At 33.6% G+C, this 12,510-nt stretch overlaps 1 protein-coding gene across 1 annotated transcript; it reads right to left on the minus strand.

Moving 5' to 3' along the window:
* Nucleotides 1-565: 565 nt before the first annotated feature.
* LOC108991750 (protein translation factor SUI1 homolog 1) lies at nt 566-3,840 on the minus strand. The gene is made up of 5 exons (XM_018966135.2): nt 3,709-3,840; nt 1,486-1,582; nt 1,170-1,375; nt 991-1,044; nt 566-882 (listed from the first exon to the last, which is right to left on the minus strand). Exons 2-5 carry the CDS (start codon nt 1,520-1,522, stop codon nt 838-840), a joined length of 342 nt encoding a protein of 113 aa, XP_018821680.1. The 5' UTR covers nt 1,523-1,582; nt 3,709-3,840; the 3' UTR covers nt 566-837.
* Between the last annotated feature and the right edge of the window lie 8,670 nt (nt 3,841-12,510).

Raw genomic sequence — 12,510 nt, forward strand, 5'->3', positions numbered from 1 at the left:
ATAACAAGATAATATTAATCCTATCATTTTCCAAGACGATAAAGATCCAAGGATTGCTTAATAGACTTTTTCTTTATTCTGAAAAACAAGGCAGCAGCGGCATTCGTTAATTTGAAGAACAGATACAGTTGCAAAATGATGGTTTTCAGGTGGATAGATAAATATCCCATTGCCATTGGAAACATGGATATTTCATCAAAAGAAAGAATATCACTTTTCAACAACAAAAGCTTACCTAAGAATTGTAAATCCTGAGAAATAGCTCAGCTAATCAGGTCTTGAGTTTATTTCTTAATAGTCATCAATTCGAGTTCTCTTAGAACCCATTAGAAGTTTACCTAATCGTTCATTTCAAGACCTCATAAGACCTCATAAGATTAGTCGAGGTGCGCACAAACTAGCATGAACACCCATAGGATTAGGCTTACCTAACATTGTGCTCAAGCCTTGTTTGAATATATTACCCATACACCATTTTCTGTGAATTTCTAACCTCCATTATCATGACCCACTACTAGTCCAAACTCCTAACTACACAACAGTTTAATCAATTAGACATCCAAAATAGAGTCGGCAAATGCACAACTTATGCATAGAAAACATGACATTATTAGCATGGATAAAGGGTTCATAGTACAATCCATAATCTTTCCACATAACACAGCAAGTATAGCAGAATCAGAAAACTAACAGAGATGACGGATTCTTGTTTGAACGGAAGTAGATGTAGTAGTATGGCTAATGTCTTAAAGTTTGGATCTTAAACTATTTGCTACTCATGTGCCAAGGATAACATATAAATTACATATAGAAGCCCGCACATAGGCTGTGCAGCTACTAAAAACCATGAATCTTGATATGCTCCTTCTTCACAATGCCAGCCTGATGGAAGAACATTAAGAATAATTAACAGACTATAATTAACCACAAAATATAACACAAATGAACGCTTGATTAAAAAAAAAAAAAAAAAACGTGACAATCTAATACCTGCACAAGGAAGGTGGAAACATTCTTCCTTTGATCTCCCTGCAGTTGTATAACCTGCACCCATACAACAATGATATAGTTTTTTGTTTGAATTCCAGAAAAAAAAAATGAAATAGTAACAAAACAAGGAATGGTATATTAAAATGCATCCTCATCTTAACAAGGGAATGGAAACAAACCTGGCCTAGCTCAGGATCCTGGACAACAGTACCATTACAGCAGAACTCTTTCTTAAGGTCCTTTAGTATCTTGTTATAGCTGTATTCCTTCTTCAATCCCTGCACAGTAGTCAAGCTTTTCCTCCCGTTACGCTGCTGTATACGCACATGTACATACTCTTTTGTCCCAGCGCCCGAGTCCTCAGCATTTGCCTCAGCAAAGGGATCTATGCAATTATGGAATCACTGCCACTATTATTCTCAAGATCTGGAGAATAAATTCTTGTCTTCTAAATTATCAAATCAATAAACATGTACAAGGGAAAATAAAACTTACCAAAAGCAGTAGGAATCTGATCGTCGAGTTCAGACATGAAACTTGGCTGTTGGAAGTGAAAAGGTGACCAAGGAAATCCTTTGGTTTATGATCAGAACTGAAATAAATGATAGATAAAGCCAATTAGAAAAAATCAAAATTTGAAACAAAACTGCCATCTGTCAAGAATGAAAGTTTCAAAATATCTATTTATAACAATACCATAATCTGTGCTACTTATCACTCTTTCAGCTAATAAAATCAAGAAGAAAACAGAAGCCTTTAAACACCAGAAGAGGCCATCGGCGGAAACATTATTACTGAACAAAGTACCATTCAAATCAAAATTACAATTAAGATCCCAACAGATTACATATTTTACCAAAATGATGTCTTTCAACCATCTCACTCAGCAAACCATTTAAAAACAGCTACACACATATCCATTATCTCCATCCAACTCTATATAGGGCAAAATGCTAAAATAAAAGTTTGGGCAATCATTTTTCCTAAGCCTTGCCCATTCCATCCTCCCATTCTGCTCCTGTACTGAAGACTCGAATCTAGAACAGTCTCTCCTGTGAATCTCCTAATGGAGTCCAATCACTGACATTTTGTATACAGGCCCATTCATTGCCATTGCAATTATTCTCCTTTATTTCACATACCAACTCAAATATAGCCAACTTCCTACCATCTTGTTTCATTTAATTGATGGTTTTTTTATGAATGTTGTATGTCATTTCTTTTTTTTTTATAAGTATAAATTTTATTGATAGCAAACCACACAAAAGCCCAAGCACACTGGATGTATACAACAGGAAGCACCTACCTAGGAAGAAGGGAAGAGATAGATACAAGGAACTCGTGAATATTAAAACCATTGAAATCTATAGCCATTATTCAAAGAAATATCGTCTAGAAAAAAAGGCTTTCTTACAGTAGGAAAGTTCTCTTGTCACTTAACCATGAAATCAGTCCTGGATTCACCTACTTACTCAATCCTGAATGCTCAACATTTTATACCAAAAATGCTGGCCCCCAAAGCCATCACCTTTTTTTTTTCTATCAATTGAAGTAATATGTGTGCAATCCAAAAAACTAATTGCACTCAATAAATCAACTAAAATACCCGCGCTATAGGTTCTTCAATCGACTCCACCCTTTTACCTAGTCGATCAAGAATATTGAGAAAGAACGCTTTCAGATACTTGTCACAATTAAAAATATATATATTTGTCACAATTACTAATGAAAAAATATTTTCCAGCTAAGTTTTCACTAAGATTCAGTCATCCAATGTCTCATGTACTTGTTCAACATTAATATTGTATGCTTCTTCAAACCATAATAAAAAAAAACATTTACATTGCATCAACTAGACTACTCTAAGCTTGGACTAAATAACTTTATGGTTGAGAATCAACACAACACCTCAAAATTGCTGCACCTAATGGCACCTATTCGGTTATCCTCACAAATTGATAGCATCCATTCATTGCTAACATAGCATTTCATGGCACAAAACCATCGTCTAAATTAGGATGGATCTAAAAAAGAGGAGGCCATCACTATATTTAATGTAACGAGAATCAATTCTAGAAAACCATTAAAAGGCCCTTCTACCTGCCATATGAAGCAATTCAATTCTTGAAGAAAAAGAAAGCACCATATTTGATTGCCAAGTTCTATGTACCACAGGTGCGAGTATGAAACACCACCCCCCCTCCCAATACACACAAAAAAAACAATCAGAATCCAATCCGAAATTTCCCATTTAATCTTTCCTACTACTTTTTTTAAATAGGCGGTTCTTTCCTTATACTTATCGATCCTTTCACTAATAAAGAAAATATAACAAAAAAGCAACCATATTTTAACCAATTTTCAACCCAGGCTATCCCTCTGTAGTCAGTCATCTTTCAAACCAACAAGTCATTCGAGTACCGTATCTCATACTGCAAAAAAGCAACCCGTTTCTTAAAAACAAATTCTTGTTTTAGGGGAAAAAAAACCTAATATTTTTTAGGGGAAAAATTATAGATTCCTAATCCTGCCCGAGACGCAAGCCCAGCAAAAATAAAAAGAACTATTCAGGGATATATTTACACATACAAACAAATACAAATAAAAACAAAACCTAAATCAGGAAGCCATTAATTTAAAGAAAAATCTAATCGAAAGCAAGGAAGCAACCCAAACCAAAACGATAGAATATACAAAGAACAAGAAGAAGTGAAATACCAGATACAAGCGGTGGCTACGAGTCTCCGAACGAAAGGCTGAAGATCGAAAGAGAGAGAGATAAGAGAAGAAACTTGGGTTAGAACGAGTTATATAGAACAGACAAAGACTCGGAACCACTCACCTTGATTTTTACTTTCTTTTTTTATTATTTATTTTTTTGCGTGAGAGGATATACGGTTCAGATTAAAGGGATAGGTATTAGAGGTGATGATGGGGGCAGTCACGTGTTCAACTTTATGTCAATGCGGTACAGTTCGTAAGAAAAAGGGTGGGATGCGACCAAGCACGCGTTCGCTCTCAAAGCGTTTACTGGATCGGTATCTGATACTCTGAGTACTTCGCACGGCCAATGATGATAAATATCACCGATAATAATTAATATTGTGAATAATTTATGAACAAAAATTTTATTTATTATTTTCACATTATATATTATATATAATTTTTAATATTTTCTCTTATCAAATATATAATATATAAATGATAAGTAAAAAAATTTAATTAATTTATGAAGAACAAAACAAAAAAAATTAAAAAATTAAAAATAAATATGATATGCGATTTGCAAAGATGATTAGAAGTAAAACTCATTTATGGCCAATCCTCCTCCTGTTCTCCCTCAAATTGCACCCTCCAATGGACATGTTACACATAGGCCTCTTATTTTAGTAATCATATGACAGCACAACACTGCATAACTCACAAGAACAAAAGCCAAAAACCCTCGAGCCCGAGCCTCTCCCCCAACCCTTCCTCTCCCTCTCCCTCTCCCTCTCTCTCTGAACTTGATTTGCTCCATCTCTTCCGTGACCTACTCTTCCAACCTCTTAGCCGTAGACTTAATTGATGTCATCACCCTCTCAACTGACATAACCCTCCAATATGTGACCCTCTCAACACATCATGTAACCCTCGAAGTTGTTACCTTCTCAGCTGATTACTAGATTGGTGCCATGACACTCTCAACCGTCAATGGGACTTCATGAAGCTACCCTCTCAGCCGACGAGATCTCTACTCTCTCTTTAATGATGAAATTCCTATGAACATTTTGTGTTACTGTTACATTATGTTGTTGCACGCCAAACATTACTTCTTACCATGTTTTCAAAAATCATGTATAGAATTTAGTTTTTTCATTAACTAACAAGACACAATCAAACATTATGATTCGATGATGATGGTTAATTCCAAAAAAAGCACAAATGGCATCTTATAAATATTTGTCATGTACGTGGCATCAAATGTGATACCATCTCCAAAATATTGGTATGCAGTCATTGATCTTGCATCTGCCCTAAAACAATTTCTCATACATCATTCTCATCAACTTGTTTGGAATACACAAATTTAGGTTGTTTAAATTGTCAATCAAAACAATTTCTCATACACTCATTCTCATCAATATTTGTGCATCTCCCTCTTTAAACAATTTTTTCTTTTATTTTTGAAGTAATTTTCTACGCCCTTGCCAATATGATCAACGTATAAGTTATTGCCTGACTTTTTACTCAACATCGACATTATCTTTTTTTTCGGTACACCAAATTCATTCAAAATGAGAATGAGTTTTTTTTTAACACGTGCCACTCTTTTATGTCCACAGAACAAACAAATCATTCTCAATGTGAGTAGCCCATAGTTGTGGTCAAGCACAAACTTGTATATTTTCCCATTTTCACCATCATTTTCTATTAACATCGTTGTTTTACACCCAATCTTTATCTCAACAGTTTCAACAATTATTTGTTCTTTTTGTTTGTGACTTTCAAGCTGAAATCCTTCCTTTGAACAAACATACTCTATTTAAATTAGTTTTCTATCATTTTTTGACAATCGAGTATGGTTTCTTAATTGCAAAACATCTTCGTCTTGCATACACCTTGTAAAATGCTTGGGGGTCTTCTATATCATCAAATTCCTTACCAACAAATGGCTCCAAATGACCACTATTGAAAGAGAAAATCACATTCACTCAATCTTTCACATTCACATCACTTTGTTCTTCCACAATTTCAGCCTCAAGACTTTCCTCTTCAACTTTTGGACAATTTATCTGCATCATTATCTCAATTTCATCACCATCCAAACTCGAAATAAGATCATTCATTACAATGTAAAACAATGCCAAATCAACCAATAAAAACACTAAGCCTTGTTTGTTTTCGGAGATGAGATGAAATGAGATGAGATTAAAGTTAAAAAGTTGAATAAAATATTGTTAGAATATATTTTTTAATATTATTTTTGTTTTGGAATTTGAAAAAGTTGAATAGTTTATTTTATTTTGTATTGGAAGTTGAAAAAGTTATAATGATTAGATGAGATGAGATATTTTTCCAAAACAAACTAGGCCAGACTACCAAATCAATTAAGAAATACCACATAATATCCTTAAACAATGCCAAATCAATCAAGAAAAATAGTATCAGTGTCAAAACACTGCCAAATCAATGAAGAAATACAAAATGATGTCCTTAAACAATGCAAAATCAATCACCAACGCAAGTCAGTAACCAATTTCTAGGGACAAGGAAAAATAAGGCAGCGTTAGTAAACAAATTATAACTAAATGATAGAACAACTCAAGACTTGTTGGATGGTTTGGGAAGATTTTACAGCCTTCTAAATTCCTAAAATTGATCAAATTTAAGGTCTGATGTTTAATATTATGCATTGTCTACGAAGATTGAATACATGAAATTCGTCAAAAAACTGGCAACACAATAACCTATAAATCATTCTATAGAGATTCGTCAAGAAACCCTATAAATCATTTTACAGAGAAATCATTCTACCGAGAAAACATTTATATACATATAATCTCCATAAAACCCTAGAAATATTCTCAAGAAACACAGAAAATTTGTCATAAAATACAAAATCTACAGAGATCTCCTAACCATGTAAATTGCGGAGATGACAACGGCGATGGAGAGGGAGAACGGCAATGTACGGCGGTCTGGAGGGCATGCCCCGTGCGATTTTCTGGAGGGGATGTGCCACACTGGAGGTCGTGCGCCGTGCAATAGTCGGAAGAGGGTGCGACGGGTTGAGTTTTAGAGGAGATAGAGTTTAACGGAGACCAATAAAAAACTTCCACTTCAGCATTTCGGAAAAACAAAGTTTACACCTGCTCGCACCCAACCCTCCCTCCCTCCCTTCGATGCTTCGCATCCGTTTCAGAAACACAAAAATGCTTCACAGCGCCCCCCTCTCTCCCTCTCTCTCATTTTCTTCTTTCCATCTTCTTTGGGCCTAGCCCCTGTCATTCAGCTCTTTGTTCTCTAACATTTAAGATTTTCATTTTTTTAATTTTAATTTTCTCTGTAATTTTTTCTTTCGATTTGTTTCTCTCAGAACCATTATAGAGGGTGAGGAGGTGTGGTACGAAATTCACAATACTGATTTCAGAAAAGAAGAAAATGAGGCAGAGAGAGAGAGAAGGGGGCTCAGAAGAAGAAAACAAATCATCTGAAATGCATATCATAGGCCAACCCGTGAATGGCTTACGTGGCACTTTTTTATTAGATTCTATTATATGGAGAAAAACGAGTTGACCTATGTATAGTTATTCTCAATAAATATATGACCTTTTATGTTTTTGCAATTCGAGAGTTCCATTTTCTTAATAATATTAAATAAAAACTAAAAAAAATAATATTTTCTTAATCACTAAATAAAAAAAACTAAAAAAAAAAAACAATCGGAAAAATGAACGGGATCCCCTACCGGAATCCCTAGCATTGCCCTTTTATTAAACAGGAGTAAGCCCATATTTTAGACAAGACTCCGTCCATTATATATTTGGAGTATTACAATTTTGATATCAGAGCCAGGTTATGATTCTATAGACACATGAGAGGGATTTTGATTAATGTCAAAGCATAGGTTATAATATTACAAACTGTGGGATATTATTATGAGATATTAGGCTCTGATATTTAATTATAATAATTATTAAAGATTGTTTAAACGAGTATTTGACTTTTTAAAGATGCACTATTAAATTTTATTTGGTCACTAGATTCTACTTGATGATATTTTCGTTATATGAAAATTTTCAAGGGCATGTTACAAAATATAAGAATAATTATTTATTATTTGGTTAGAGTTAAATGGTGCCCCACTTTTCATGAGCTAAATTAAAATAGGTTGAAAATGCCGCCAAAGCAAAGAAAGAAGGTTGTCTGTAATAAGGTGTTGAACCTAAAGTTTTAAGCTTCATATAATTACATATCTACATATGAATTTTTATAATAATAAATAAATTCAAGCATAAAGGAATCTCAAACTCAAATTATCTACACAATGAAGCCAAACAAATCAATGAACCAAGCATGAGTAAAAAAAGAAACAAACTCACAAATAGAGCTCTTAGAGTAATTTTGTATATCTCTTGATAAAATTTGAAATTGAATTAAGGCTCAAAATTAATCTTTTATCATAAAACATCAAATTGCATTTTCCACATGTGCATGACATGATTAAAAGATTTGAATATTTTGAAAAGTGAATGATGTTGTCATTGACAATTACGAAAATTAAAACTTTGATTTAAATATTTTGAAAAGTGAGTGATATTGTCTTTGACAATTACGAAATGTAAAACTTTGATTTGAATATTTTGAAAAGTGAATGATATCGTATTTGATAATTACGAAAAGTAAAATTCTGATTTGAAAAATTTTGAAAAGTGAATTATGTTGTATTTGACATGTGAATCTTTTTAAATTTGAAAATAAAGTCTCATATGCCTATACATAGCTCATTTAAGATTTTCAAAATCAACAACTACAACAAGAGCATACGCACATCATTGCAAGTTTTACAATATTCATTCAAAGCTTTCACTCTCTATTCTCTACGCATTGAGCCTTAACCCTTGTTCATTTTGAAAGAGATATAGTTTGCGCTGTATTATTTTTATTTCACTCATTGAGGAGTATTTTCTGATAACCTACCTACTATCAATTCTTGTATCAGTAAAAGGGTGTGCATAACATTTGTGCTTGTAGAATGTGTTCTACATAGAGAATAGACGTTGAATCATCACGTGTAAGGTGATTGTAAGTGTAGAAGGTGTTCTATATGGATTCTTTATAGCGGTATTGCTCAAAAGTGTAATAGGTTTCTATCTCCACCTGAAAGAGGTTGAATAGTGACTTTGGAAATCCTCAAGGGGTAACTTGAGGCGAGGACGTAGGCAGTTGAACTGAACCTTGTTAAAATATTGAATTTGCTTTTTTTTACCCTTACTCTTTATATTTATTGTTGTTTCGTATTTTGTTCATATTTTATATTGTGTATTTGATTTATAATTACGGATTTTTAAATAGAGCCCAATTCAACCCCCTCATGTGTTAGTCATTTAGGCAATAGAAGGAATTGTCAAATAGTTCTGGAACAATGAGTTTGACCAAGTAGCAGATAAGTTATATTCTAGAGTTACTCAGCCTGCCAATAGATTATAGAACATATAAACAAGAAGGTTGTACTTTTACAGAACTCAAGAGGCATTATCTGCCTACCTTTACAAGGGAACTTGATCCAGTTGCAGTGAAGAAATGGTATATAAGAATGGAAAAGTTACTGAGGGTCTTGGAGTGCACTGACTCTTAGAAAGTCAAGTTTTATGCCTTTGCATTCAAAGATACAGCTTAAAAGTGGTGGTATGGAACAGAGATACTACTAAGATGTTAGGAAAGATAAGAGAAAAAGTAAAGCAAAAAGTAGAATCAATTACACACGACACATGATTTACATGGTTCGGCAATGTACCTACCTCCATGGAGCTACAGAGAATAGTGCATATATATAATGAACCCTAATTAGCAGCCATCAATGGTTTAGTACATATATAAGGTAAACCCTAATTAGCGGATCAAGTCTCATTTAGAGCAAAATCGAGTCAAATTTTTTTCCGAGAGTGAAGTCTCATTGAAAAATCCACCAAAAAACTGCAACGAATTCTTATTGGATCGAGTTATCAAACTGAGCCGCTCTAAAATAGAACCAAACGCCACACAAAAAAAACCCAACAATTCTCCCTCTTGGAGGTTGGTACAACTACAAGTATCAATGTAACATACTAGTCATGGCTTTAGGGTATATAAGTAAATCTCCTAGTTAAATTTTCTATTATTATTATTATTATTATTATAATTTTATCAGATTTCATATTGATTATTTTAATAATTTCTATTATAATTTTTCTTGTTTGAAATTTCTAGAGTTTTGTGTTATTTTTTTAAATTCTAATAACTATTACTAGATTGTATCAGATTTTACGAATTTTAGTTTGAATTTAATTCTTAGTTCCTCCTATCTCCATCAAACCTCATCTATTGATTTTAGCCTCTGAATTTAAACACTATAAACCTCCAAACTCGTACGTTTCTCAATATTAGTTGTTAACATTCTAGTGGAAACTGACTCTGTTGATGAGCAATTTCTCCACTCAGCATGTCTCCACTCCCATGCACATGCACGTATTTACTCCTCTAGGTTTCCTTTTATTTTTTTTCTCTATCTTCTACATTTATAAATTTTGCTTACCCCTTATAAGAGAAGAGAAACTCGAAGCCGTGAGCCACCCCACTACTAAACTCCTCCACACCGTGAGCTTTCCCCCACTCTCAACTACCGTGCAAGGCCAAAAGTCCCCCAAACACAATAAGCCTTAGACCCACCTTCTTCACGGAACCATTTTTTGGTGAACTTCTGTTTTCCAAGTCTGAAATAGAGCCGTCGCCCCTCCTCCACAGTAGCCACCTCAAGAGATGCCAAACCACCTCTCTGATGACACAGAGTTTGCCGGCCACCTTTTTCCTTCACACCCACTCCCTTCCGATAAGCCCTTGATCGCCGCTAGCCTCCTCTCATTCTCGATTGTTTTCGGTTGTTTTTGGTTTAACAAAATTCTCCCTCTCTAACTCTCATTATCTCTCTTGGCGTCGCACCTCCCTGCCCAAAGGACCAACCAGTCGCACCGCCGTGACCCCTGCCAGCCACCCAGAGCCACCACTCATCAGCTCCTCTCTTGGTGAGTCCATCGTAGAACTTCTCCCTCTCTCACAAGCTCTCTGTTTTTGGCCGTGTGTTTTGTTTTTCCAAAAGAATCCTTAGTCTTGATGGCCCTTGGGCCCTAGGCCTTATTTGCGTGTACTGGGCTTATTTAGATGAACTTGTGTTTTATAATTATTATGAGTCATGTTTCAACTTTTACAGATTCTAATGATGTTTAAATGGACTTGTTTTTTAAATTGGATTTAATCTTATTTTATTCAACAACAGTTTTAGTAATTTTATTGGGCTTAATATTTTAAAGCTCAGTTTTTAATTAAGTAAATATATTAGTCAAAGACTTTTTTTATAAGGAAGTGTTTAAAGAATTTGAAATATATTTTAAAGTATGTTATTGAGCCTAATATTTTGTTAATATTCCTTTGCCTATTTAGTAGAATTTAATAAAATTATTATGTTAAAAATATTTAAACAATATTAGTATTTATTAGGTTTCTTATAAGATTTAATAAATGTTAAGAAATGAAACTTAGTTTAAGAATTGAAATTTTATGACTTATTTTAAAATAGCTCAAATATTTTACTAAATTATAATATGTCATTAGTATTTTAGTAATTTAAATACCAAGATTTATTGATTATAGTGTTAAACAAAAGATTTATTTGACTATCTTTTAGATTGTGAATTTAATTTAGTAGGATATTAATAAATATTGTTTCCAAACAGATTTAGTGATAGTTATTATTGCGTATAGGTGTCAAGTTACAAAGTGATATTCAAGAAGAAGCACAGCGAGATAAGTAATTTGATTATAAATTAGAATCATCAGAGTTCAGCTTATATATAACTAATTATTCAAACCAGTTCATTGATAGCCAATATTATGAACCACTCATGTCATATGCAAACATGTCATCCAGCATAACATACGATCATGTCATTCCGCATCATGTTCAAATTCAAAAAATTATAAATATGTATGTATTATGTCATGCATCTCATGTGTATAAGACACATAAGCTATCTTAAGTTCAAGTGCAAGATAAGATAAGATCAGTTAATTAGATGATCATTCAAATGCATGATACCAATGCAGTTCAGTTTCAGGGTAGATGTGCAAGCCACGGGCTCAAGCGTGGTCCATCATAATATGCCAGAATACTATCAGCGGCTCCTCTTGTGGCCGCGGGACATGGGGCCGGTGCACAACCTCGCACACATGATTAAATGTGTTGGCCAGTCAGATAAATCAGTTAAATCAGATAAATTAGTCAGACCAGTCAGTTAATTCAGTTAAATTAGTCATACATAGCATAAGTATCAGTATGAACAGTCATGAATTTAAACTCTCAGCATGAAAATTTTTATGAAAATCTTATGTTTATTATGTTTACGTTGTGATGGATTTCTTGCTGAGTCTTCAACTCATTTTAGTTTGTTTTTCATGTTTTTAATCATTCAGGTGAGGATGATGAATACGAGCAGGCAGACCAGGAATAGAAGGAGCAGTTAATTTTAGTTTCAGACTTTCTAGAATAAAATTTTTTTTATGACATGAATTTATTTAGTTTATTCATTTAATGTTTTTAGAAGACATTTTATTAGACATTTTTCTACAAAATAAATTTCTAATTTCATTTATGAAAATATGAGATCTCTTGCCGGGTTTATTTTTATGAAAAATACGTGATACTCCTAGCCTACAAGAAGGGGGTGTTACAATCAACCACCTGCCTTCAAAACTAAAATCTCCACCGCTGCAACTCATAGCTCA

This window comes from Juglans regia, chromosome 10 (assembly GCF_001411555.2).
Source record: "Juglans regia cultivar Chandler chromosome 10, Walnut 2.0, whole genome shotgun sequence".
Classification (NCBI taxonomy): domain Eukaryota; kingdom Viridiplantae; phylum Streptophyta; class Magnoliopsida; order Fagales; family Juglandaceae; genus Juglans; species Juglans regia.

What these genes read in the sequence shown, in the direction of transcription:
- LOC108991750 (XM_018966135.2), bottom strand. Translation starts at nt 1,522, where the DNA reads ATGTCTGAACTCGACGATCAGATTCCTACTGCTTTTG. An exon ending in TCAGATTCCTACTGCTTTTG is followed by an intron (nt 1,376 to 1,485) that starts GTAAGTTTTATT and finishes ATAATTGCATAG; the next exon opens with ATCCCTTTGCTGAGGCAAAT. An exon ending in AGGATCCTGAGCTAGGCCAG is followed by an intron (nt 1,045 to 1,169) that starts GTTTGTTTCCAT and finishes GTATGGGTGCAG; the next exon opens with GTTATACAACTGCAGGGAGA.